Source organism: Hordeum vulgare, chromosome 2H (genome assembly GCF_904849725.1).
Source record: "Hordeum vulgare subsp. vulgare chromosome 2H, MorexV3_pseudomolecules_assembly, whole genome shotgun sequence".
NCBI classification, from domain to species: domain Eukaryota; kingdom Viridiplantae; phylum Streptophyta; class Magnoliopsida; order Poales; family Poaceae; genus Hordeum; species Hordeum vulgare.
Window position 1 is genome coordinate 314,021,518 of NC_058519.1, and position 26,066 is coordinate 314,047,583.

The following is a 26,066-nucleotide window of genomic DNA, read 5'->3' on the forward strand; positions in this document are numbered from 1 at the left end:
CACCTTGTTCAAAGAAAGGGGGGAAAGGCGTAACTGGAGCTAACGTACCCGGTTTCAAGGACTGTTGCAGGATAAAAATGCTTAAAATCCTCCCTGGACACATCTGGCCAACCAAGTGTGCTGAAAGGCCATAAAGCACTGCACGACAACTTCCAACAAGTCAAAACAGAAAACTACGAGTAATTTTTTATATTACTTGTAACAGCTGTATGTACAAAATGATTATACTTGTGCAGTTCTCTACTACTTCCAATACTTGGAAATAGGGCTCATACAGATACTAAAGTAAGAAAGAGAATGTAATATATGAAGTAAAGGAAGAAAGCAAATGTAATATAGGAGTTCAGAAAGAATTCTAAGCATGGCGGACTAGCAAGTCCAATCAAATATATTGCCTATTGGAGCCTAGAACCCTGATGATGTGGAACAACAGTTGAGAAAAAAGAGAAGGAAAATCACATGCCAGATCTGTTTCGCTACTTCTTCCACTCTAGTGTAGTATTTCTTTTCTTTCCTTTACCATATCTACTGTTTCTAAAGTTCTCTAGTTATAAATAGCTGAGAGTAGAATGGTGAATACTGAATAATGCCTTCTATAGTGTTCCAGCTATAAGTAGAAGTATGTGAAGGCTTCCCAAAGCCCTATAAATTGAGATCCTCACCTCTAGTTTGTAAGCAGACTATGTACCTGTTAGAGTATATATAATATAGCCATGTACCCCTTTGTATTTGTCCCATTATATAAAGGGTTTTCTGCATATAGTCCACACCTGTACATGTATATATATATCGGCCTATGGCCTCATGGGAATATAAGTTGCATATTCCTAACATGGTATTAGAGCTTAGGTTCTTTTTTGCACGCGCAACTCGTGCTCTTCCCGATCCAATCTTCTCCGCTGCATCTTCTTCCCGAGGTCTGCTCGATCCCGTGCCAGAGTCCCGCTGGAACTCGAGGTCAGGGGCGCTCGATCTTGGGCTCTCGTCATAAGGAGAGCAACCGCCCCCGCTGGATCCCGTCGCGTCGCCACCAGCTCCTCGTCTCGAAGCCGCCCCCGATCCGCCCGTCCTACCAGCCGCTGGATCCCGTCGCCTCCAGCCGCCCCCGATCTGCACGTCCTCGTAGCCGCCGGATCCCGGCGCCTCCTGCCGTCGCGTCGCCACCAGCTCCTCGTCTCGAAGCCGCCCCCGATCCGCTCGTCCTCCCAGCCGTTGGATCCCGTCGCCTCCAGCCGGATTTTGCCGCCGCCCCTACTGGTGGTTCCGTTCTTCTACTGCTGGTGTGGTCTCGATCTGATCTGCTGCTGATTCGTTCGGTTCGTTCCTGTGAGCTGTAACAAAAATGTCTGCTGCATCGGGCTAAGTTGTTGTTCCTCGTTGCCCGGTGATTTTTGATGGCTCTAACTACACCGAGTTCGTTGGCTTCATGTGCATTCATACGCGTGGCATCCATCTATGGGGCGCTCTTTCTGGCGAGGTCTGCTGTCCGCCACGTTTGGTTCCTCCTTTGGCCCCTACTCCGCCGACGCGACCGGTTCTTCCTGCGGATGCTAATCAGGCCGCCAAGGATGCGGCTAAGCTTGCTGATGAGGCCGCTGATCGTGCTTATGATGAGCAGTTTTTGGCTTATGAGGAGGCTCTTCAAACGTATCATGGTGCTCTGTCTGTTTACACCCAGTGGCTTGATGATGATGCTCGTGCTGCAGCTGTTCTCCCTGCCAGTGTTCTGCCTCAGTTTGCCTCTGAGTTTCTGGGCCTTCCTACTGTCTTTGAGATGTGGACCCGTCTTTGTCAGCGCTATGAGCCATCTGGTGATGCCTTATACCTCTCTGTGGTCCGTCAGGAGGATGCTCTTCAGCAGGGTGACTCTACTGTTGATGACTTCTATGCACAGAGTTCTGCTATCTGGCGCCAGCTTGATTCTCTCCGCGGTGCTGGTTGTCGTACTTGCCCCTGTTGCCAGGATGTCCAGGCCAATTTGGAGTTTCATCGCGTCTACGAGTTCCTGTCTCGGCTCCGTAAGGAGTTTGAACCCCGGCGAGCTCAGTTGTTTGCTCGTGGCCGTATTTCTCTCATGGAGGCGCTTTCTCAGATTCGTGCTGAGGAGACTCGCTTACGTGGCGCTGGTTTGCTGGAGGTTCCCTCTATGCTCGCTGCTCGAGCTCCCACTACGTCACATGCTGCACCGACCCTTCTCGCTCGAGTGCTCCGCCGCTCTTGCCCACTCCTTCTGGCGGCTCGGGCCGCCCCCGTCCACATTGCGGCTACTGCAACCTGGATGGTCATGTCAAGTCTCAGTGCTTCCAGAAGAGGAAACACCTGCGTAAGGCGCGATCATCATCTTCAAGGACTTCGTCTACTACCTCAACATCTTCAGCCACCACTTTGACTGAGCAGGATATTCTGAGGCTTAAGCGTCTGCTCGCCGCTTCAGGTTCTTCCTCAACGGGTACTGCTGGTTCTGTGATTGATGCTTCTCGCACTGAGCAATCACCTACTACACAGTCAGGTAGATCTCCATGGGTTCTGGACTCTGGAGCTTCTTTTCATGTCTTCTCATTCTTCCACTCTATCCTCTCTTCGATCGCTTGATTCTCTTGTTCATGTCCTCACTCCTAATGGTACTCCCCTTTCTGTTGTTAGTAGGGGCAATCATACCACTCCTTATTCTGTCCCTGATGTTGCTCATGTTCCTCGACTTACCAAGAATCTGTGTTTTGTTGGTCAACTTGCTGATTCTGCTTGTCGCGTCATCCTTGACGTTGATTCTTGTTCTGTCCAGGACCGTCGCACGCACACTCTGGTTGGGGCTGGCCCTCGCCGCTGTGACTCTCAGGGTCTTTGGGAGTTAGACTGGCTTCATGTTCCTTCCGCTGCCACCACTATCGCCAGTTCCTCCGCTTCAGTCGCCTCCGCAACTGGTTCCTTCCAGCAGTGGCATCATCGACTTGGTCATCTTTGTGGTTCTCGTTTGTCGTCTTTAGTTCGTCGAGGTCTTCTGGGGTCTGTCTTAGGAGATGTCTCTTTAGAATGTCAGGGTTGTCGTCTTGGCAAGCAGATTCAGTTACCATATTCGCATAGTGAGTCAGTGTCTAAGCATCCTTTTGATTTAGTCCATTCTGATGTATGGGGTCCGGCTCCCTTCGCTTCGAAAGGGGGTCATAAATACTATATTATTTTCATAGATGATTTCTCTCGTTACACATGGCTTTATTTCATGACTTCTCGTGTGTTTCGTGCTGACTCCGCTGGCGAATATATTTCTAAGATGTTGCGTGGTGTTCTTACTGAGCAAGGGACTCTTTCTCAGTTCTCTTGTCCTGGTGCTCACACTCAGAATGGCTTGGCTGAGCGAAAGCATCGTCATCTTCTTGAGACGGCTCGTGCATTGATGATTGCTGCCTCTCTCCCGCCTCATTTTTGGGCTGAGGCCGTCTCCACCTCAACCTATCTCATCAATCTACAACCTTCCACTGCTCTACAGGGTGGTGTTCCTTTCGAGCGTCTTTTTGATCGTTCTCCCGATTATTCGATGCTTCGCTTGTTTGGTTGTGTTTGATATGTTCTTCTTGCCCCTCGCGAACGCACCAAACTGACCGCTCAGTCTGTTGAGTGTGTCTTCTTAGGCTACAGTGATGAGCATAAGGACTATCGTTGTTGGGATCCTATCGGTCGTAGGATGCGTATCTCTCGGGATGAGCTTTTGATGAGTCTCGTCCCTTCTATCCGTGCCCATCTTCCTCGACCTTCTCAATGGAGGATATCTCTTTCCTCACTTTTCCTGATACATCTCTCACCCCCATCGAGCCTTTGCCTATTCGTTCCGCTACCTCTGCTTCTCCACCTCTTGCCGATTTGCCGCCACCATCTCCCACGGTTTCCTCACCTAGCATGTCATCGGATTCTGCACCTTCATCTCCGGTGACTTCTTCGTCCCCACCCCCCAATTCTACCTTGGCGCCTCCTCCTTGCATTGTTCCATCCTTTCCTCAGCGTTACACTCGTCGTTCACGTCATGTGACTTCCTCGTCTTCACCCCCCGATTCTACCTTGGCGATCCCTCCTTGCATTGTTCCATCTTTTCCTCAGTGTTACACTCATCGTTCAAGTCATGTGGATGCCTCTGCGAATGTGTCGTTATCCTCGTCTCAGCCTCCCTATGGCTTGCGTTTTCGCCCTCGTCCGCCTGTTGATCGCCTTGGATTTCCCACCGCCGGTGCTGCTGTTCTTGAGCCGACCTCCCATCGTCAGGTTGTTGTTCATCTTGAATGGCAGTTTGCGATGGCAGAGCAGATTGATGTTCTTGAACGGACTGGTACATGGGATCTTGTTTCCCTTCCCCTCGGTGTTCGTCCCATCACTTCTAAGTGGGTCTACAAGGTTAAGACTCGCTCTGATGGTTCTCTTGAGCGTTACAAAGCTCGTCTTGTGGCTCGTGGCTTTCAGCAGGAGCATCGTCGTGATTACGACGAGACTTTTGCTCATGTGACCCATATGACCACTATTCGTACACTTCTTGCCGTGGCCTCTTCACGCCACTGGTCTGTATCTCAGCTTGATGTTAAGAATGTCTTTCTGAATGGTGAGCTGCGTGAGGAGGTGTACATGCAGCCACCACCTGGGTATTCTGTTCCTCATGGCATGGTATGTCGTCTTCGTCGCTCTCTCTATGGCCGTAAGCAAGCCCCCGCGCCTGGTTTGAGCGATTTGCCTCTTATGGTAACTGCTGCTGGTTTTTCCGCCAGTGCTCATGATCCAGCATTATTTGTCCACCTTTCTCCTCGTGGTCCGACTCTTCTTCTCTATGTTGATGACATGATCATCACTGGTGACGACCCTGAGTATATTGCCTTTGTAAAGGCCCGTCTTAGTGAGCAGTTTTTATGTCTGATCTTGGACCTCTTCGTTACTTTCTTGGGATTGAAGTCTCTTCTACCTCTAATGGCTTTTTTATATCCCAGGAAAAGTATATCCAGGATCTTCTTGCTCGGGCTGCTCTTACTGACGAGCGCATTGTTGATGTTAGGAAAGCAACTTATCTGTATTGAAGGCCCAAGGGGCATATATATATTACACATGATTTTAGGTGCAAGGAAAGTAAACATAGAGTAATAAGGACTCCTAGACTAATGCTAATAGACTAATAAGGACTCCTAGACTAATACTAATACTTCCTAACACCCCCCCTCAAATGCAAAGCGTATGCAATAGCATTGCATTTGAAGAAGTGTAATACTAAAAAAAACAATGATAATCCAAATCCATGTCTTGAGAGTGTCGTCGTAGCATGAAGAGTCTTCAAAACTTGTCGAGTCGCCGAAGGAGAGAACGAAGAGATGGCACATCAGAGGTAGACACCGCATCACTTGAAGATACAAGATAAGTATCAAGAGAAGATGGGTTGTCAAAAGAAGATGGCACGTCAGAGGAAGACACCGAAGAGATGGCACATCAGAGGAAGACACCGCATCACTTGAAGATACAAGATAAGTATCAAGAGAAGATGGGTTGTCAAAACAAGATGGCACATCAAAAGAATAAAGCATTGTGCAGAAAATCATAGTCCACTACAACCGTCGGTGAAAGAAGCTCGGCGGATAAGGCACGATGGACGTAGATCGACAATGCAAAAGAAGTCCAGAAAATCCTATAGAAAACAACAAGGACAAGTAGGCCACAAAAGTTGCATAGAAAGGATCAGGACCGTAGAAAGGCTGACGGACTAAGGTCAAGGCGGACTCGCATGACATGAGAAAACAAAAAATATCAACGGATTTGGTGGACGCAGCGAACAAAAAAAAACTAGGAACAGACTAGATGTTATGAAGGAAGACTAGTGACGATGGGCAAAGAAGAAAAATAATAAAAGATCTGTTACATGAGATCAAGCAGCAGACCAAGACTGTCGCACAAAGCAACTCAGGGCAGCCAGACAGAGAAACCAGATCCAATTGGGTGACTAGCAGACGTAGCGGCAGGAAGTAGCCAGAAGCACCGCGTAGCCGCAGGTAAGCAACTAGCAACAGGTAGCATCACGTAGCAACAGGTAGCATCACGTAGCAACAGGCAACACCAGGTGGTAGCGAGTAGCAGCTAGCACCAGCAGGCAACATGGGGTGCAGGTGAACACGTACGAAGAGCAAGCACGTGAACGGGCAGGCAGCTGGCGACATCGATCAGACCTAGAAAGGCGTCCTCCAGATTTGGGAGCAGCGGCCTAGGCAGCCGTCAGATCCATTAGGATTGCCGAGCAGCCTGGAGCAGCACCGGATCTGCGTCCGCGTCTGGGCAGCACCGGACCTGATGAGGGGCCGCCTCGATCCAGAGCAGCACCGGATCTGCGTCCGTGTCTGGGGCCGCCTCGATCTGGGCGGACTGGGGCGACGACAGGATCCAAGGCGTGAGGCGGCACGACCGGATCTAATAGGGGGCGGCGGCGGCTGGATTAGAGGCAGGAGACCGGCGCGACCTACGGCGGCGGGTCCTGGACCAGCGATGGGAGACGAGGCAGCGCGAGACGGCGAGGCAGGGAGGAGTCGACGCGGCCGGAGTGAGGGAGCACGACGGGAGAGCAGCCAGATCCGACCACGCAAGAAAAGCAGCGGCGATGCGCGAGATTGGATCGGGAGGGCGAGTTGCGGCGCCCGAAAAAAATAACCTAAGCTCTAATACCATGTTAGGAAAGCAACTTATCTGTATTGAAGGCCCAAGGGCATATATATATTACACATGACTTGGGGTGCAAGGAAAGTAAACATAGACTAATAAGGACTCCTAGACTAATTCTAATAGACTAATAAGGACTCCTAGACTAATACTAATACTTCCTAACACACGACAGCGTGCAGTTCAGCGTACTTCAAGAAGGCCTATTTATGTTGAAGCTTCTGAAGGTGAAGAATATGATGATGCTCTTGAAGAACTTGATCTCTATGCATATCAGAGAGTACCCAACCCTACATATGCAAGGGATCACTTCTGCTTCTGGTACATCCCCCCTAAACACAAGGACGGATCAGATTAGCCCGTACCTCTTCATAAGAAAGGACATGATGGTCATACTTTATAAACTCTACCCCCGTCGTATACGTTTTTTATTACGTTTTTTTAGTCTAACCCGTCGTATAAGGCCTATTTATGTTGAAGCTTCTGAAGGTGAAGAATATGATGATGCTCTTGAAGAACTTGATCTCTATGCATATCGGAGAGTACCCAACCCTACATATGCAAGAGATCACTTCTGCTTCTGGTACATCCCCCCTAAACACAAGGACGGATCAGATTAGCCCGTACCTCTTCATAAGAAAGGACATGATGGTCATGCTTTATAAACTCTACCCCCGTCGTATACGTTTTTTATTACGTTTTTTTAGTCTAACCCGTCGTATAAGGCCTATTTATGTTGAAGCTTCTGAAGGTGAAGAATATGATGATGCTCTTGAAGAACTTGATCTCTATGCATATCGGAGAGTACCCAACCCTACATATGCAAGAGATCACTTCTGCTTCTGGTACATCCCCCCTAAACACAAGGACGGATCAGATTAGCCCGTACCTCTTCATAAGAAAGGACATGATGGTCATACTTTATAAACTCTACCCCCGTCGTATACGTTTTTTATTACGTTTTTTAGGGCCTGTTTGGGACTGCTTCACTCCATCAAAATCAGCTCCGCTTCATCAAATCCATTTTAGAGCAGTTTCATATAGGAGTTGCAACCATTTCAAGAGAATGTTTGGCTCTCATTTAGCTCCAGCTTCACGGATGGAATATTTGGTGAAAAGGATCTATTTGATTGGATGAGAGGTAAGAAACGAAGGGGTACCCACTTACTGGTGGCAGTGGTGGGTAATTTTCTTCCAACTCCAGCTTCTATAATTTTATGGAGCACCTCCTAGGGAGCTTCACAAAAAACAAGGAGTTGGACCCCAGATTCTAGTTTTTTTCGGAGCGGTATATCGTGGAGCTACCCCGTTTGGCTTACGTTTTCTAGAGCGGAGCTGAATTTTCTGGAGCAGAGCAGTCCCAAACAGGCCCTTAGTCTAACCCGCCGTATAAGGCCTATTTATGTTGAAGCTTCTGAAGGTGAAGAATATGATAATGCTCTTGAAGAACTTGATCTCTATGCATATCGGAGAGTCCAACCCTACATGTGCAAGAGATCACTTCTGCTTCCGGTACATCCCCCCTAAACACAAGGACGGATCAGATTAGCCCATACCTCTTCACAAGAAAGGACATGATGGTCATACTTTATAAACTCTACAACCGTCGTATACGTTTTTTATTACGTTTTTTAGTCTAACCCGCCGTATACGTATAGGTCGTACACCGACACACACACCCCTCCATCTTGGGCTTGACCCATTTATTTATTATTTTTAACCATCAAAAAAATAGTGCATGAAGTAGGATTCAAACTCCGAACCTCTTGGATTACTTCCACCTACTATAACCAACTAGGACCGCTCACTTGTTGTGCCTAACTACTCCATTCATTCTTCTTGTTGTACATCTTCTTAGTGGTTTTCTTCTTTATTTGCATTTGTTTGGCCTATTTTTTCTTCGGTTTTATTTGTTCTTTTTTCTTTATTTCTCCTTCTTTTTCTCTTCTCTTTTTAGTTTGCTTATATTTGCGAACATTTTCTTAAATTTCTGCACTTTCCTAATCCGGCACTAGGTAAGCCATTCGGCGCTCACACGGTATGATTTTTGGGTCGGCCCAGCAAACTGGCTCTCACAAGCGAGCGGCCTAGCAGGTGAGCAAGCACGGGTGAGCTTATGAGCACATGGGTTAGGATATCTTGTTGACCACAAGAAAAAAGTTCCATGTGCTCAAGAATTTTAGAAGTAGTTCACTAATTTGAAATAAAAAAATCATAAATTTGAAAAAGGTCACGAGTTTGCAAAAGTTCATTTAGATCTGAAAAATGTTCGTAAAAGGTTGATAGAAGTCCACAAATTTGTGAAAAGTTCACGAATTTAAAAATAAGGTTATGAAATTCAAAAATATGTTCACTAATTTTGAACAAAGTTCATGAAATTTTTTAAAGAACATGAATTTAATAAAATATAACAAAAATGAAACAAAATCAATGATCGGATTTTTATTATGAAATTTGAAAAAAATCATGAATTTATAAAAGTTAATGAATTTGAAAAATTAACAAATGTAAAGAAGTTCACAAAGTCTCGAAAAAGTTCAAGAATTTGAAAATAAGTTCACTAATATGCACGAATTTATATTTCTTTACAAAATTTTAAAAAGTTCATGGATTTGAAAATAAATATGAAATTGAGACGAATTTCATGAAAATTGAAAAGGTTAAGGAATTTTAAAAGAGTTTGCAAATTAGGAAAAGAAATAAATAATAGGAATAAATAAGAAAAAAAAAACCAAAAAACGAACAAAGAAAAGATCAGGGGTTAAGATTCCCAACGGACCGAACAGAAAAATGGAGCAAGTTATTTTTATTACCGTTATACTTACCACAAAAAGGAAGGAAGAAGTACATGATCAGTACTAATGGTTGATGGTTGGAGTTCTTACCATAAAAAGGAAGGAAGAAGTACCTGATCGGTACTAATGGTTGATTGATTGGAGTTCAAATCCCACCAAGCACGATGTACTTCTTGATCCTTAAAAGGTACTCCTAGAAAGATACGTAAATAGGCCGTACATGGTTGATGGTTGGAGTTCGAATCCCACCAAGCATGTTGTATTTTTTGAACCTTAAAAGGTAGAAAGAAACGTAAATAGGCCAGGATGTACAGCGTATACAAACGTATACGTTCAGCGGGCGTACATACAAAATTGGGTACAAATGTCAAAAGTCTATATTACCCTTTATACGTTTAGTGAGGGGGTGCACCGAAGCGAGGCTCGCAAGAGATACATACAAGATGAAAGCTGAGATGCCAACTTTTCATGGAAATGTTGATATCGAACGGTGCCTTGATTGGTTATATGAAGTGGAGACTTTCTTTGAGGCAACAAAGGTTTTGGAAGATCGTAGAGTTCCTTTGGTCGCGTACAAGCTGAAAGGAGGAGTCGGTGCATGGTGGCGTACAAGCCCCTCCTCCAATTCCCAGCCTTGACCCCATCGATCTGTCATCGTAGCGTCGCCCTGTGAGCTCGCGCCCGCCATGGCCGAAGCCATGCTCTCTGCTCCATGGCCAACCGCCTCCCTGCACCTCGTCGCCCGTGGTCGCGCCCCAGGCCTGTGCTGCTGCTCCTGCCACTGCCATGTTGATGCATGTGCAGTTGCTCTGGTGCTCGTTCGTGCTGGTGCTCTGAGCTGCTGCTCTCTGCTACCACCTGTTGCTGCTCTCCACTCTGCTTACTGCTGCTCTCTTGCTGCCGCTCATGTCGCTGCTGCTAGCTGCTTGTCGTCGCTGCCTGTTGTCGCTGCTTCTACTGCTGCTACGGTTGTGTGCTACTCCCACCGGCTGCTGCTGCTGCTTCGCCATGGTTGTCGGCGTCCCTATGTGACAGCGGAGCATCCCATGGTCATCCCCATGGATCCATCATCAACACCTCGCTCCAAGTGGTCCCATGACAAGAGCCCGGGCACGTGCCATTGAAACCGAGGTGACATCTCTCCTTGCTCAACCATCGTTTGATCCACTCGAACATGATCACTACCTCAAGCGGAAACCCTTTGCATACTCAGGTACTCGGAAGAAGATCGTGGGACGACTACGAAGGACCATGAGGACGCCAAGCTCGAAAGGACCAATGAGGAGTTGCGGACAGGCTACAGCCCCCGGACGACCGGCATTCTACGGACGTCCGACCCCTGGAGCTCAGCCAAGTCAGAGCCGAAGCTGAATGCTACAGTGGACGGACGACCGACCCTGTCCGGACGTCCGACACCTTCCAGCATCCGGACGACCGAACTCCACCGGAAATCCGGTGTTGCCAAGCCACTACCAAATCTACGTAAGACCGAAGCCCTCCGAACGACTGGGCCCTGGACATCCGAGCCACCCCAAAAATCCGGTGCCACCATTCCGAGCTGAATCCTCAAAAATCCGGCGACGTCCGGATGTCCGACCATTAATGAGCCTCCGGAAGACCGGCCACCTCCGAACATCCGGACCTTGTTTGCGCACAGGCACTCGGGTCTTGGGACATGTACCCCTTTATCTCGGCTTAGACTATAAATACTCTACCCCACCTCCATCTAGGGTTAGCAATGTGTTGGCTCATAGACTAGTTGAGCATAGCTCCTTCCAAATCCTTCTCCCTTGGAGTTGAACACCTCCACGTGAGAAGATCCTATGTGTTAAGAGTACTATATATATAGCCATGTAACCTTCCCTGTTTACCCCATTGTATAAGGGGTTTCCTGCATATTCTACACATGTACATGTATATATACTGGCCTATGGCCTCCTGGAAATACAAGTTGCATATTTCCTAACATGGTATCAAAGCTAGGTCAATTTTTTTGCACGTTGCAACTCGTGTTGTTGATCCTCCGTGCCCGCCGCCGCTGCTTTTCTCTCTCATAGCCGCTGGTTCTCCACGTCCTCTCCACTGCCGGTAAACACCCCAGGTCGGTTCCATCCCATCTCTCTCTGGATCAATCGCCAAGCACCCTCTGGATCTCTGTTGCGGGTTGCTCCTCTGGATCAAAGCAAAAAGTCGCCAGCCCCCCTCTAGATAGGAGCCGCCGGTCTTCCTCTAGATCAAAGCCGTCGGGCCTGCCTGCTTTGGATCAAAGCAGCGGTGCCTCCTTTGAATCGAAGTCACCGGGCCTGCTCTGGTTCTAAGCAAACGTGCCTCTTCTGGATCGAAGTTGTCGGCCTCCTCTGCCTAGTTGCAAGCCCGTTGCTCGTTGGACCTCCGCCTCCTCGGATCGACGCTACCGGCCTCCTCTGTCGTTGTCATATGCTGCTGGTTCCTCTGCCTCGCTGCAAGCTCCGGGATCCCACTACTCCTCGCCGGACCTTGCTGCCTGTTGCCGGTCACCGCCGCACTCACCTGATCCCGCGCCTGCTGCTAGTTCTCGTTGCCCCTGTTGCCATCTGCTGTCGTCGGGAGTGCCGACGTCGGTTGACGTTCTCTGTACGGCTGCTGCTGGTGATTGCTAAAAAAATGTCTGCAACATCAGGCTATATTGTTGTTCCTCGTTGTCCGGTGATTTTTGATGGCACTAACTACATCGATTTCGTTGGCTTCATGCGCATTCATATGTGTGGCATACGTCTATGGGGTGTTCTTTCTGGTGATGTCCGTTGTCCGTCGCATCCGGTTCCTCTTGTGGCCCCCGCTCCGCCGATTCCATCGGTTCTTCCTGCGGATGCTAATCAGGCCGCGAAGGATGCAGCTAAGCTTGTTGATGAGGCTGATGATCGTGCTTATGATGAGCACGTTTCGACTAATGAGTAGGCTCTTCACACGTATCATGATGCTCTGTCTGCTTATACTCAGTGGCTTGATGATGATGCAAGTGTCGTAGCTGTTCTCACTGCTAGTGTTCTGCCTCAGTTTGCTTCTGAGTTCTTGGGCCTGCCCACCGTATTTGAGATGTGGACCCGTCTTCGTCAGCGTTATCAACCCTGTGGTGATGCCTTATACTTGTTTGTGGTCCGCCGGGAGCATGCTCTTCAGCAGGTTGACTCCACTGTTGATGATTTCTATGCATGGAGTTCTACTATTTGGCGCCAGCTTGATTCTCTCCGCAGTGCTGGTTGTCGTACTTGCCAGTGTTGCCAGGCTGTGCAGGCTGATTTGGAGTTTCATCGTGTCTACGAATTCTTGTCTCGGCTTGAGTTTGAGCCCCGGCGTGCTCAGTTGTTTGCTCGTGGCCATATATCTCTCATGGAGGCACTTTCACAAATTCGTGCTAAGGAGACTCGCTTACGTGGTGCTGGTTTACTTGAGGTTCCATTTGTGCTCGCTGCTCGAGCTTCTGCTATGCCACATGCAGCACTGACTCCTTCCCGCTCGAGTGCTCTGCCGCTCTTGCTCACTCCTCCTGGTGGTCCGGGCCGCTCCCGTCCCCATTGCGGCTACTGCAACTAGGATGGTCATGTTGAGTCTCAGTGCTTCCTAAAGAAGAAACACATGTGTAAGGCGCGATCATCATCTCCAGGGACTTCTACTTCTACTTTGACATCTTCTGCCACCGCTTTAACTGAGCAGGATATTCTGAGACTTAAGTGTCTGCTTGCCGCTTCAGGTTCTTCTTCGTCGGGTACTGCAGGTTCTGTGAGTGATGCTTCCCGCACTAAGCAACCACCTTCTACATAGTCAGGTACATCCCCATGGGTTCTGGACTCCGAAGCTTCTTTCAATATGTCTTCTCATTCTACCAATTTGTCCTCTCTTAGATCGCTTGTTTTTCCTGTTCATGTACTCACTACTGATGGTACTTCTCTTTCTGTTGCTAGTCGAGGCATTCTTACCACTCCTTATTTTGTTACTGGTGTTGCTCATGTTCCTCGACTTAACATGAATTTGTTTTCTATTGGTCAACTTACTGATTCTGGTTGTTGTGTCATCCTTAATGTTGACTTGTTCTGTTCAGGATCATCGCACACACACTTTGGTTGGGGCTGGCCCTCGCCACCGTGATTCTCAGGGTCTTTGGGAGTTAGATTGGCTTCATGTTCCTTCCGCTGCCACCATTATCACCAATCCATCCGCTTCGGTCGCTTCAGCTACCGGTTCCTTCCAGCAGTGGCATCATCGACTTGGTCATCTTTGAGTTCTCGTTTGTCGTCTTTAGTTCGTCGAGGAGCACGTAAACATGGACGCAAGTGCAAGGGCAAACTATATCAAGATGCATGAAGATACAAGGCGCACGGTCGAACATCAAGTGGAACGAGTCACCGCCAAACGCAATATCAACAAGCACCCCATGGTGTTCAAGACCGGTGATCTTGTGTGGCTACACCTCCGTAATGAGCGCTTCCCCGCCAAGCGCAAGTCCAAGTTACTTCCTCGAGCCGATGGACCTTTCAAGGTGCTGGCACGCTACAATAACAATGCAAGATTGACATTCCACGTAACAAGTACAACGTGAGCAATATATTCAACGTCAAGGACCTTTCTCCTTTCCATGCTGATGAGGATCTCGATCCGAGGATGGGTCTTTCCGGGGGGGAGATGATGCGGAGCATCCCATGGTCATCCCATGGATCCGATAATCAACACCTCAAGCTCCAACTGGTCCCATGACAAGAGCACGGCACGTGCCATTGAAACCAAGGTGACATCTCTCCTTCAACCATCGTTTGATCCACTCGAGACATGGTCACTACTCTGGATCAAGCGCCCTGGCCGCTTCTGATTCTGGATAAGGCTACCGGGCGCACGTCGTACCGAATAAAAAGAAGAAGAAAAAAAAAGAGAGAGAAGAGATGTTTTCGTCGGGTTTGCATGTCCCTTGCTGCCCGGTGACTCCTGACGGTGTTTTCTTTACTACTTCCGTCTCGCATATAGGTCGTTCCTCGACGCTTGATGCTCGTTCGACCGTACCGCCGTTCCCTTCGACGTCTTCCACAAGTTGTGCTCGTAGCTCTATTGCTGCTCCTCCTGCGAGCTCCACATATGATGATTGTCGCTCTACACCGACCCCTCTCGCGACTTCCGCCGGTGGATGTCGCTCTTACCCGACACCTCTCGCGACTTTCACTGGTTGTACTTGGTGCATATGACTGCATCGACCGTGCTTCGCATACGCGTCTTCCCTTGGCGCTTGGTGCTCACCACCGGCCTTTGCAGACGATACTGGTCATGCTACATCGGCACACTTGACGGCTTCCACCGGTGGAGGTGGTCGCTTCTCTCCTGGTGCCACTACGTCGCCTACTTCAGCTATGTCCTTCACCGAGGAGGAGATTGGACGACTTAGCGCCCTGCTGATTGCCTCCGACTCTCGGTTGTCGGGTGCATCTACATCGACATCTTCAGTTGCGCCTCTGACTGAGCAGGAGATTGTGCGATCTCGATGCCTGATAGCTCCAGCTTCAGGTTCTTCCTTGACAGGTTCTGTTGGTTCTGCTACAGACTCTTCTGGCATTGTGAGAACACCTTCGACACAAGCAGGTACATCTCCATGGATTCTTGATACTGGAGCATCGTTTCATATGACTCATGATTCATCAACTTTGTCCTCTACTCAACCTCTAGACTCTCTTGTTCATGTTCTCACTGCTAATGGTACTTCTCTCCCGGTTACTGGTCGAGGCACTCTTAACACTTCATCATTTCATGTTCCCGATGTTGCTCATGTTCCTCGGCTTACCATGCAGCTCATTTCTGGTGGTCAGATTGTTGACTCTGGTTGCAGGGTCATTCTCGACTTTGACTCATGTTCTGTTCTGGACCGTCACACTTGTGCTCTTCTTGGTGCTGGCCCCCGGCGTCGTGACTCTCAGGGTCTCTGGGAGCTTGACTGGCTTCATCTTCCATCCGCTACCACCGCTGCCAGTCTCTCCACCTCTGTTGCCTTGTCTACCAGCTCCTTTCAGCATTGGCATCATCGCATTGGTCACTTATGTGGCTCTCGTCTCTCATCCTTAGTTCGACGTGGTCTTCTTGGATCCGTCTCCGATGATGTGTCTTTAGACCGTCAGGGTTGCAGGCTTGGTAAACAAGTTCAGTTACCTTATCCTCATAGCGAGACTATATCTCGGCAACCTTTTGACCTTGTTCACTTCTGATGTTTGGGGTCCGGCTCCCTTTGCTTCCAAGGGAGGCCAACGCTACTATATCATCTTTATAGATAATTTTTCTCGGCACACATGGATTTATTTCATGACCTCTCGTAGTGAGGTCTTATCTATCTATAAGCGTTTTGCTGCCATGGTTCACACTCAGTTCTCTACGCCTATTCGTGTATTTCGTGATGACTCTGCTGGAGAGTATATCTCCAAGATGTTGCGTGGATTTCTTGCTGAGCAGGGTACTCTTGCTCAGTTCTCTTGTCCTGGTGTTCATCCTCAAAATGGTGTGGCTGAGCGCAAGCATCGTCACCTTCTTGAGACGGCTCGTGCGATTATGATCGTCGCCTCTCTTCCGCCTCACTTTTGGGCTGAGGTTGTCTCCACTTTCACCTATCTTATCAACCTTCAGCCATCCACTGCTTTGTAGGGTGGCGTTCCTTTCGAGCGTCTCTTTGATCATTCTCCTGATTACTCGACGCTTCGTTTGTTTGGTTGTGTTTGCTATGTTCTTCTTGGCCCTCGCGAACGCACCAAACTGATCGCTCAGTCTGTTGAGTGTGTCTTCTTAGACTATAGTGATGAGCATAAGGGCTATCGTTGTTGGGATCCTATCGGTCGTCGCATGCGTATTTCTCGGGATGTGACTTTTGACGAGTCTCACCCCTACTACCCGCGCCCATTTTCCTCAACCTTTTCAATGGAGGATATCTCTTTCCTCACTTTTCCTGACACACCTATCACCCCCATCAAGCCTTTGTCTATTCGTTCTCCTACCTCTGCTTCGCCACCTCTTGCCGATTTGCCGCCACCATCTCCCACGACTTCCTCACCTAGCATGTCACCGGATTCTGCACCTTCATCTCAAGTGACTTCTTCGTCTCCACCCCCCCCCCCCCCCGATTCTACCTCGGCGATACCTCCTTGTATTCTTCCATCTTTTCCTCAGTATTTCACTCGTCGTTCACGTAATGTGGATGCCTCTGCGGATGTGTCGGCCTCCTCGTCTCAGCCTACCTATGGCTTGCGTCCTCGTCCTCGTCCGCCTGTTGATCGCCTTGGATTTCCCACCGCTGGTGCTGTTGTTCTTGAGCCGACTTCTTATCGGCAGGATGTTGTTCATCCTGAATGGCAGTTTGCGATGGCAGAGGAGATTGCTGCTCTTGAACGCACTGGTACGTGGGATCTTGTTTCTCTTCCTCCCGGTATCCGTCCCATCACTTGTAAGTGGGTCTACAAGGTTAAGACTCGCTCCGATGGTTCTCTTGAGCGTTACAAAGCTCGTCTTGTGGCTCGTGGCTTTCAGCAGGAGCATGGTCGTGATTACGACGAGACTTTTGCTCCTGTGGCCCGTACGACCACTATTCGTACACTTCTTGTCGTGGCCTCCGCACGCCACTGGTATGTCTCTCAGCTTGATGTTAAGAATGCCTTTCTTAATGGTGAGCTGCGTGAGGAGGTGTACATGCAGCCACCACCTGGGTATTATGTTCCTGCTGGCACGGTATGTCGTCTCCGTTGCTCTCTCTATGGCCTTAAGCAAGCCCCCCGTGCCTGGTTTGAGCGTTTTGCCTCTGTGGTGACTGTCACTGGTTTTTCAGCAAGTGCTCATGATCCGGCATTGTTTGTCCACCTTTCTCCTCGTGGTCGGACTCTTCTTCTTCTCTATGTTGATGACATGATCATCACTGGTGATGACCCCGATTATATTGCCTTTGTAAAGGCCCGTCTTAGTGAGCGGTTTCTTATGTCCGATCTTGGACCTCTTCGCTACTTTCTTGGGATTGAAGTCTCTTCTACCTCTGATGGCTTTTTTTTATCCCAGGAAAAGTATATCCAGGATCTTCTTGCTCGTGCTGCTCTTACTGCCGAGCGCATTGTTGAGACTCCCATGGAGCTCAATGTTCACCTCCATGATACTGGCGGTGACCCCCTGCCTGATCTGACGCGTTATCGTCATCTTGTTGGCAGTCTTGTCTATCTAGTTGTCACTCGTCCGGATATCTCTTATCCGGTTCATATTCTGAGTCAGTTTGTCTCCACACCCACCTCGGTTCACTATAGTCACCTCCTTCGTGTTCTCCGATATCTTCGGGGCACGATCTCTCACCGTCTATTCTTTCCTAGCTCCAGTTCTTTACAGCTTCAGGCCTATTTGAATGCTACGTGGGCTAGCAATCCTTCAGACCGCCGTTCACTTTCTGCTTATTGTGTTTTTCTTGGTGGTTCTCTCATTGTCTGGAAGACGAAGAAACAGACCGCGGTTTCCCGTTCGAGTGCAGAGGATGAGTTGCGAGCTATGGCCCTTTTGACGGCAGAGGTGACTTGGTTACGATGGTTGCTTCAGGATTTTGGTGTTTCTGTCACTACACCTACTCTGCTCTTATCTGACAGTACAGGTGCTATTAGCATTGCGCGCGATCCTGTGAAGCATGAGCTCACCAAGCATATAGGTGTTGATGCTTTCTATGTGCGCGCTGGTGTGCAGGATCAAGTTATTGCTCTTCGGTATGTGCCTTCTGAGTTATAGTTGGCGGATTTTCTGACGAAGGTCTAGACTAGAGCACAGCATGGCTTCTATCTCTCCAAACTCAGTGTTGTTACTCCACCATGAGTTTGAGGGGGGGTGTTAGAGTACTATATATGTAGCCATGTAACCTTTCATATTTACCCTATTGTATAAGGGGTATTCTGCATATTACACACATGTACATGTATATATACTGGCCTATGGCCTCCTGGAAATACAAGTTGCATATTTCCTAACAATTTCAACAAGACTTTTGAGTTGGGCTGTGATGCAAGTGGAGTAGGCATTGGAGTTGTCCTATCTCAAGAAAGGAAGCCCGTTGTATGTTGTTTCAAGAGCTTTGAAAACTTGGGAAGTCTATTTGCTGCCTAAAGAGTTTGTCGTTTACACTTACCATCAATCCTTGAAGCATTTTAGATATCAAAAGCATGTTGATCGCATGCTAGCAAGATGGGCAGCATATCTGGAGAGCTTTAACTATCTCATTGTGCATAAATCTAGAACGACTAACCGAGTAGCCGATGCTTTGAATCATCGTGCAAGCCTCTTGACTTCTTTTAAGGCTGAACTTTCAGGCATGGATCAAATAAAGGAGTTGTATGAGGATGACGAAGACTTTGGCCATATTTGGGTAAAGCACACAAGGGGCCAGCCGTTAGGTGATGACTATTTGGTGCACGATGGATATCTGTGCATTCCAAGAAGTTCTCTACTTGACAAAAAGGTTAGAGAGCTCCATTCAAGTGATCTTATAGTGTGTTTGATTCGAGAACGAAGTGGAATGTAATGACATGGTTTCATTCCACTAGAACGGGCCGGTTCCGTCTTTGTGTTCGGCAATGACAATTCGAAGGAATGGAATGGTTACATTTTGGCGTTTGGTTTATCAGATGGAATTAAATGGTTTGTTCAGACATCATGAATTGGATTGGATTTCGGTCAAAGACAGATAAATATTGAACTGTACTATTCCAAAACGGCGATGTGAGTATCAGAGTTAAACACAAGATCAACAGTAACTACCAAAATACCAACGTCTGCATCTGATCTGATTGCTACAAGCAAAAAATGCAGCTTGCTAGTCCAGTTTGACCGCAGTCCTGCTCACCCAACCCACAAGATCAACAGCGGCAGTCTTCCTGTCACCACGCCACACGCATACGGCACAGCTGCGCGGCTGCGCCTCCTCACGTACGGCGGTGCGTGGATCGCCTACTCCATCAAGGCCAACGCTTGGAGCGTCTGCTCTGTCAAGAGCGGCCGCGCGGCGTTTCCCAGTGTGTCGCGCGAGCGCCGCGGCATCATGGCCTCAGGGCCTCCTTCCATCGATGGGATCTCCCGCCATGGAGCAGAGTGCTCGCCTCCTTCTTCCGCCAGATCCTTGGTCAAGGTGGGGGAGGAGGGGACAAGGGGAGGGAGACGCCGGCGAGGCTGCACTTCCGGCCGCCGCCATGGCCATCGAGGGAGAGAGGAGGGCACAGGTCGTCGGTGGCTGGGGCGTCGAGTGGGTGAGTCGGGGAGAAGGGGAGAGAGCCGCGAGTGAGGCGTTCCACGTGGTCCGGCCGATTCAAAGAAACGCCCAGGTTCGGCATAAATAAGGAATATGTCGTTCTCTAGAATCGATGCATTCTAGTTCCTTCGCCAATCTATAAACAGGAACCGTCCCTCGGGATGGAACCGACCCGTGCCATTCCGCTTCGTGATAGAAACCAAACACACCCTTAGTGGCCATGTTGGAGGCGATAAGACTATCGTTAACATGGAAGCTCGCTACTTTTGGCCACAACTAAAGAGAGATGCTGGAAAGTTTGTTCAACGATGCCCTATATGTCAAACCTGTGAAGGCCAAGTCCAGAACACATGGTTATACATACCTTTGCATGTTCCTGTTGCTTCATGGCGTTAAAGATATGGGCCCTTCTCTATCATGAGGAAGATAAATGATAATGCTTATGTGATAGATCTTCCAAGCGACATGGGTATATCCAACACTTTCAATGTTGCGTACTTGACTCCCTACCATCCGTAAAAGCGCTCTATGAAGATAACTCGAGGCGAGTTCCAAACAACGAAGGGAGAATGATGAGAAACAATAGTTGAGAAAAAAGAAAAGGAAAATCACATGCCACATCTGTTTGGCTACTTCTAGATACTTCCACTCTAGTGTAGTACTCCCTCTGTTCCTAAATAAAAGATCTTTTAGAGATTTTACTATGGAGTACATACGGATGTATATAGACATATTGTAGAGTGTAGATTTACTCATTTTGCTCCGTATGTAGTCCGTAGTGGAATCTCTAAAAAGTCTTACATTTAAGAACGGAGGGAGTATTTCTTTTCTTTTCTTTACCCTACCTACTGTCTCTAAAGTTCTCTAGTTATAAATAACTGTGAGTAGAATGGTGAATACCAAGGCCCTGCTTGGAATGGGCGTAAATTTTTACACCTGTATTTATTCTGCAAGTGTAAATTACAGGTCACCTCTTGATTCCTGCCTGGAATTAAAACGACGGGAGGGGGTCTGTATTTCAAACCGTCCAGAAACGAGCTGAAACGCTAATCTAAGCAGGGCATAAATAATGTTTTCTAGAGTGTTCCAGCTATAAGTACAAGCGTGTGAAGGCTTCCCAAAGCCCAATAAATAGAGGTCCTCACCTCTAGTTTGTAAGCAGACTATGTACCCACTACCTATAATAGAACGGTTGTTCTTCTTATCTAAGATCCTGGACTAGATCTTGTGCTCTAGGAGTTTTGAATTGAACTCCTGCTGCCATATCAGCCCTATCTCCGCCTCTAGACGATATCTAGCACAGCACGTTGAGGTTGTTCCTTCAACACTTGTGTTGTACGGAGTTGCTCCTCCACAACCTTGTGCTGCTTCACTGAGCTGTGAGAATGACCACACAAGGACATTAACTATTAACCTGCTTAATGCAGTTGCACATGGCAAGCACCACGAACAGAGGGCTAAGAAACCATTTAGAAGCAGAGGTGAGGAACAAAGCCAATAATTTCAGGACGAACTTGATGATTTATTCTTTAGAAGCAATCACAATGAAAGTGGTTTGAAATGTTTTAGTGTCGCAAATATCTTGATGATGCAACCAGAAAAAACAGAACATCAAGAAATTGCCAGGAAATGGGAATATATTTTCCTATTAATACAAAATGTGTACTGTCAGGGCCTCCCCTACAGTCTTTCATTAACAAAATTGTACTCCCTCCGTCCCAAAATAAGTGTCGCTGCTTTATTACTAAATTTATACTAACTTAATACTAAGTTTGCGACACTTATTTTGGGACGGAGGGAGTATTACAGAACTGGTGCTCAATTGCAGAATAAGAGAAGGAGCATGTATTTCCATTAGGTGAATGTTAAGTAATGCTCTGAATTAAATAAGAAGTGCTCACAAAATGCTCGTGTGCAAATCAAATGATGAAATTCAAGCCATCAACAAATTCATATTGCAGAAAACCAATTGGTACCACACAATTTTGAAGAGGAAGACAAACCTTGAGAACCAAGTATCGAGAACATCAGGATCCTGATATATTTCAACTGATTTTCCATATTTTTCCTGAGCTTTCGCAAGTGCCTCCTCTGCATTTCTGGCAACAATATAGTCTTCTTCACATTTCTTTCCAACGATGTACCAGACTGGTATCCGATGGCCCCACCACAATTGTCTACTTATACACCAATCTTTTATATTTGTTAACCAATTATTATATATCTGCAGCAGCAGGGCACACAAAAGAATGAACAGGGATAAAATAATGGGCAGGACAATTACAAAATTCATTTCTGCAGGAACAATAATTAACACAAATATGAGTAGATATGTGAGCAATTTCTTTGGGATATATATTGTTTCCTGAGCCCCGATAAAACTTCCAGTCACAATAGCGTTGTTCTTAAGGCAGCAAAGCGACCTAAAGCGAGCACTAGTCGCCCTGACAACTAAGCGCCTAAGGGGGCTAAATTGTAAGGCGCTGCCCGCCTTGTCGCCTAAGTTCTCTGTTACTGCTCTTTAGGTGTGCTTACTGCTGAGCAGTAGATGACTACATTTATTTTCCTTCTTTTTTGAGAAAATGTATAAGTATGCATAGACAGATAGGGAAAAGGTTTTGTACAATCCCAGGACCAGGCCAATACTCCAAGGTACAATGCTATGGGCCTACGAAGTAACCGTCAGGAGAAGCGCGGCAAGATCCACCGCCCATTTCTTCAGCCACTACCTTTCTAGAGAATAGAATGAAAGATCCATGCATTTACCTTCTCAAATCTCTCCGGAAGAATAGTGAGTTGCCCTTTTTCAACAGCATGGAGGGCCCTTTCAGCCAATGGCTCCATTGTGACAAACCACTGCTTACTAATCAAGGGCTCTATGACCTAGGATCACACAGAAGTGGGGTCATCAAGCCCTATGGAAAAACATCATCAACCCTTAAATACGAGAAAGAATAGGAAAAAGGTTCACACTTCACCACCACGTTGAGATCTGGGAACTCTAAGTGTATAGGGTTCCTTCTTCACTGCCAAGTTAGTCTCAACAAGGTCAGACCACAGCTTCTCTCGTGCCTCAAAACGATCCATACCACTGGGGAAAAAAGGAGCAAACGGAATTAAGGTCAACATGTTGCATACAGAAGGCCAGGCAAACTGCAACTCTGTTAGCTACTGTGTTTTCATATGCAGTAGTTGAATCAACTTCTTATACTAATTGTACTAACTCAATGCCGCAAATTGTGTTTCCAACCTTTTAATCTTAAAAAAGTTAGAACAGTAAGTTGTGTTAGACAGCTAAAGTCCTATTGTGTTATACCTCGAAAGCAACTTCAAGTCACCTTACAAAGACGAACATTGTTATGACCGGGGCTACTTATAGCCGCCGCCGGCCCAACAGTAATTAGGGGCTTAGCCCAGTTATCATAGTTAGGGGCTTAGCCCAGTTATCATAGTTAGGGGCTTAGCCCAGTTATCGTATTTGAGATTATATATACTCATGTAAAGACCTATTCTGAGATTAAGAAGAAGCAAACTTATTTGCTCGGCTTCTGCCGGGAAACCCAAAACCCTAGCCGCCGGCGGCGGCCTTCTCCATCTCGCGATCACGGCGCCGCCGCTCGCGCCCACAGCCTCGCCAACCCACTAGCCACCCGTATAACCTACGCATACGCCCTGGTAGGAGGCCAGCTCCTATCAATCTGGTATCAGCTGTCTCAGGCCCGATCATGTCTGCTCCTCTGCCCACCGCCTCCCAGCCGCCACCCGTCACCACCACGCCGTCGGCCCTCTCAGGGCCGATCACCGACGCGCCACCACCCGCCGCTGCATCCGTCGTCTTCACGGCGGCAGAGATGACTGCAGTACTTCAGGAGCTCGGGCAGGCGGTCGCGGGCATCCGTAACTTCCTCGCAGGTCCCTATGGCCAGCCGCCGCCCGGCACCTTCGCGGCCCCCGCGACGTATCAGCAGCCGCAGTGGCCGCCGCCAACCGTCTCGGCCGCTCCAGGGCGTCGCGCCTGCCGGCTCGGGAGCGCTATCGGGACCGAGGGTCCCCATCCACCAACTACGGTTCCCCCGTCGCCGTCTCCACTGTCGTCGTGGCTCGCCGGCTCCATCGGCCCGGTCTACACGACTGCCCCGGTTCAGCCACACCTTCCGCCGGCCGTTCTATCGCACCAGGCCGTGCCGTATGGCGGGTCCTCAGGCACCCCCGTACCCTACGTCGACGGCCCCCTCTTCCAGAGAGGGCCCCTGCTGCCAGCCTTTCCCGGCCACGGCCTCCTCACCAACCGGCGCCGAGGGTGCACTTCCGTACGATGTTCACGCCACGCAGCCGCGCTTCTCCAAGCTCGAGTTTGCGACCTTCGACGGTACTGTCGACCCTCTGAAGTGGCTCAACCAACGCGAGCAGATTTTCCGGGGGCAATGGACCCTCGTGTCCGACCGCACCTGGATCGCCTCCTACGACCTGCGGGGTGTGGCTCGGACATGGTACTACGCCCACGAACAAGATGAAGGCGGCATGCCACCATGGGAGCGATTCCACGAGCTCTGCCTATTGCGTTTCGGGCCTCCGGTCCGCGGCAGCCGCTTGGCCGAGTTGGGACGCCTGCCGTTCCTCTCAACGGTGCAGGACTTCGCCGACCGCTTCCAAGCCTTGGCCTGCCACGGCCCCGGCATCTTGAGTCGCCAACGAGTTGAGCTGTTCGTGGGTGGTCTGCCCGACCACATCCGCGTCGATGTGGAGATGCGAGGGCCACAAGACCTCCAGAAGGCCATGTACTACGCCTGCACCTTCGAGCATTGCGCGATGGCCATGCAGCAGGCATCAACATCGCGGCCCCCTCGCCAGGCGCCTCGGCCGCCACCTCCTGCGCCTCATCGGGCCCCGGCTGCAGCAGCAACCACTGTCGCGGTTCCGACGCGCCCGTTCCGTCTGCTCACGTCGGCCGAACAACTCAAGCGCCGTTGCCAAGGCCAATGTTACAATTGCGACGAGCCATACGTCCCCGGACACGTGTGACCACGGCTTTTCTACCTCGAGGCAGCCGACTACATCGAGTATGACGCCATCGCCGCCGCTCCCAGTGTCATGGTCGCCCTGCCAGGCGGGGAGGACGCCGTCGAGGCCGCCCCGGCGAACGCATTCGTGGTCTCGCTACACGCGCTCGCGGGTATACAGACGGAGAAGACCATGCTACTGCCGGTCACCATCAAGGGCGAGCGACTCCTAGCGCTACTCGACACCGGCTCCACCCATAATTTTCTGTCCGGGGCCGCCATGCGCCGCCTCGCGCTTCATCCGACGGGAGGGGAGCACTTCTGGATCACGATGGCCAACGGTGACCGTCTTCCTTGCCAGGGCATTGCTCGCGATGTCCCTCTCGCCATCGGTGACGAGTAGTTCTCCATCACATGCGCCGGTCTCAACCTGGGCTGCTTTGATGTCATCCTTGGCGTCGACTTCCGACGCACCATGGGTCCCGTTCTCTGGGATTTCGACGCGATGACCATGGCCTTTTGGCACCTGGGCCGCCGCGTTCGCTGGGAAGGTGTGCGGGGCAGTTCTGCTGCGAGTCCCCAACCCCAGCTATCGGCCACCTCTACCGACTCGGGCCAACCCCTACTGGACCGTCTCCTGCAGCAGTACAGCGACCTCTTCGAGCCACCCCAGGGACTTCCTCCAGCCCGGGCCTACGACCACCGCATCCACTTGCTGCCGGGCACACCTCCCGTGGCAGTCCGTCCGTACCGCTACCCCCAGCTGCAGAAAGATGAACTTGAGCGGCAATGTGCGGAGATGCTTGCCCATGGCATCATACGGCCGACCACTTCACCATTCTCGACACCGATACTCCTCGTCCGTAAGGCGGATGGCACGTGGCGCTTCTGCATTGACTATCAGGCTCTCAACATAAAGACCTCCAAGGATAAGTTCCCGATTTCGATTGTTGAGGAACTACTGGACAAGCTACACGGGGCATGCTTTTTCACCAAGCTTGACCTCCGTTCCGGCTATCATCAGGTGCGAATGCCGAATGCACCCGGACGACATTGCGAAGACCGCTTTTCGCACTCATCATGGCCACTTTGAGTTCTTAGTCATGCCGTTCGGCCTTGCCAATGCCCCGACGATGTTTCAGGCCTTGATGAACGATGTCCTCCGCCCCTACTTGCGGCGGTTTGTGCTCGTCTTCTTCGACGACATACTCATCTACAGCTCGTCATGGGCCGAGCATTTGCAGCACATCGCCATCGTTCTTAACGAGCTTCGGGCACATCACCTCTACCTCAAGTGCCCGAAGTGCTCGTTTGGCACACCGTCTGTTGCTTACCTTGGCCATGTCA

At 49.3% G+C, this 26,066-nt stretch overlaps 1 protein-coding gene across 3 annotated transcripts in view; it reads right to left on the reverse strand.

The window, feature by feature from the left end:
• LOC123426161 (valine--tRNA ligase, chloroplastic/mitochondrial 2) overlaps window positions 1-26,066 on the reverse strand; it is a 56,769-nt gene that overhangs the window by 12,545 nt on the left and 18,158 nt on the right. For all 3 annotated transcript variants that reach the window (XM_045109936.1, XM_045109935.1, XM_045109937.1), the window contains exons 13-16: window positions 22,693-22,810; window positions 22,486-22,602; window positions 21,723-21,943; window positions 49-138 (exon numbers count right to left, since the gene is read on the reverse strand). In XM_045109936.1, the coding sequence (XP_044965871.1) occupies window positions 49-138; window positions 21,723-21,943; window positions 22,486-22,602; window positions 22,693-22,810 (546 nt within the window). The remainder of the gene's footprint in view (window positions 1-48; window positions 139-21,722; window positions 21,944-22,485; window positions 22,603-22,692; window positions 22,811-26,066) is intronic.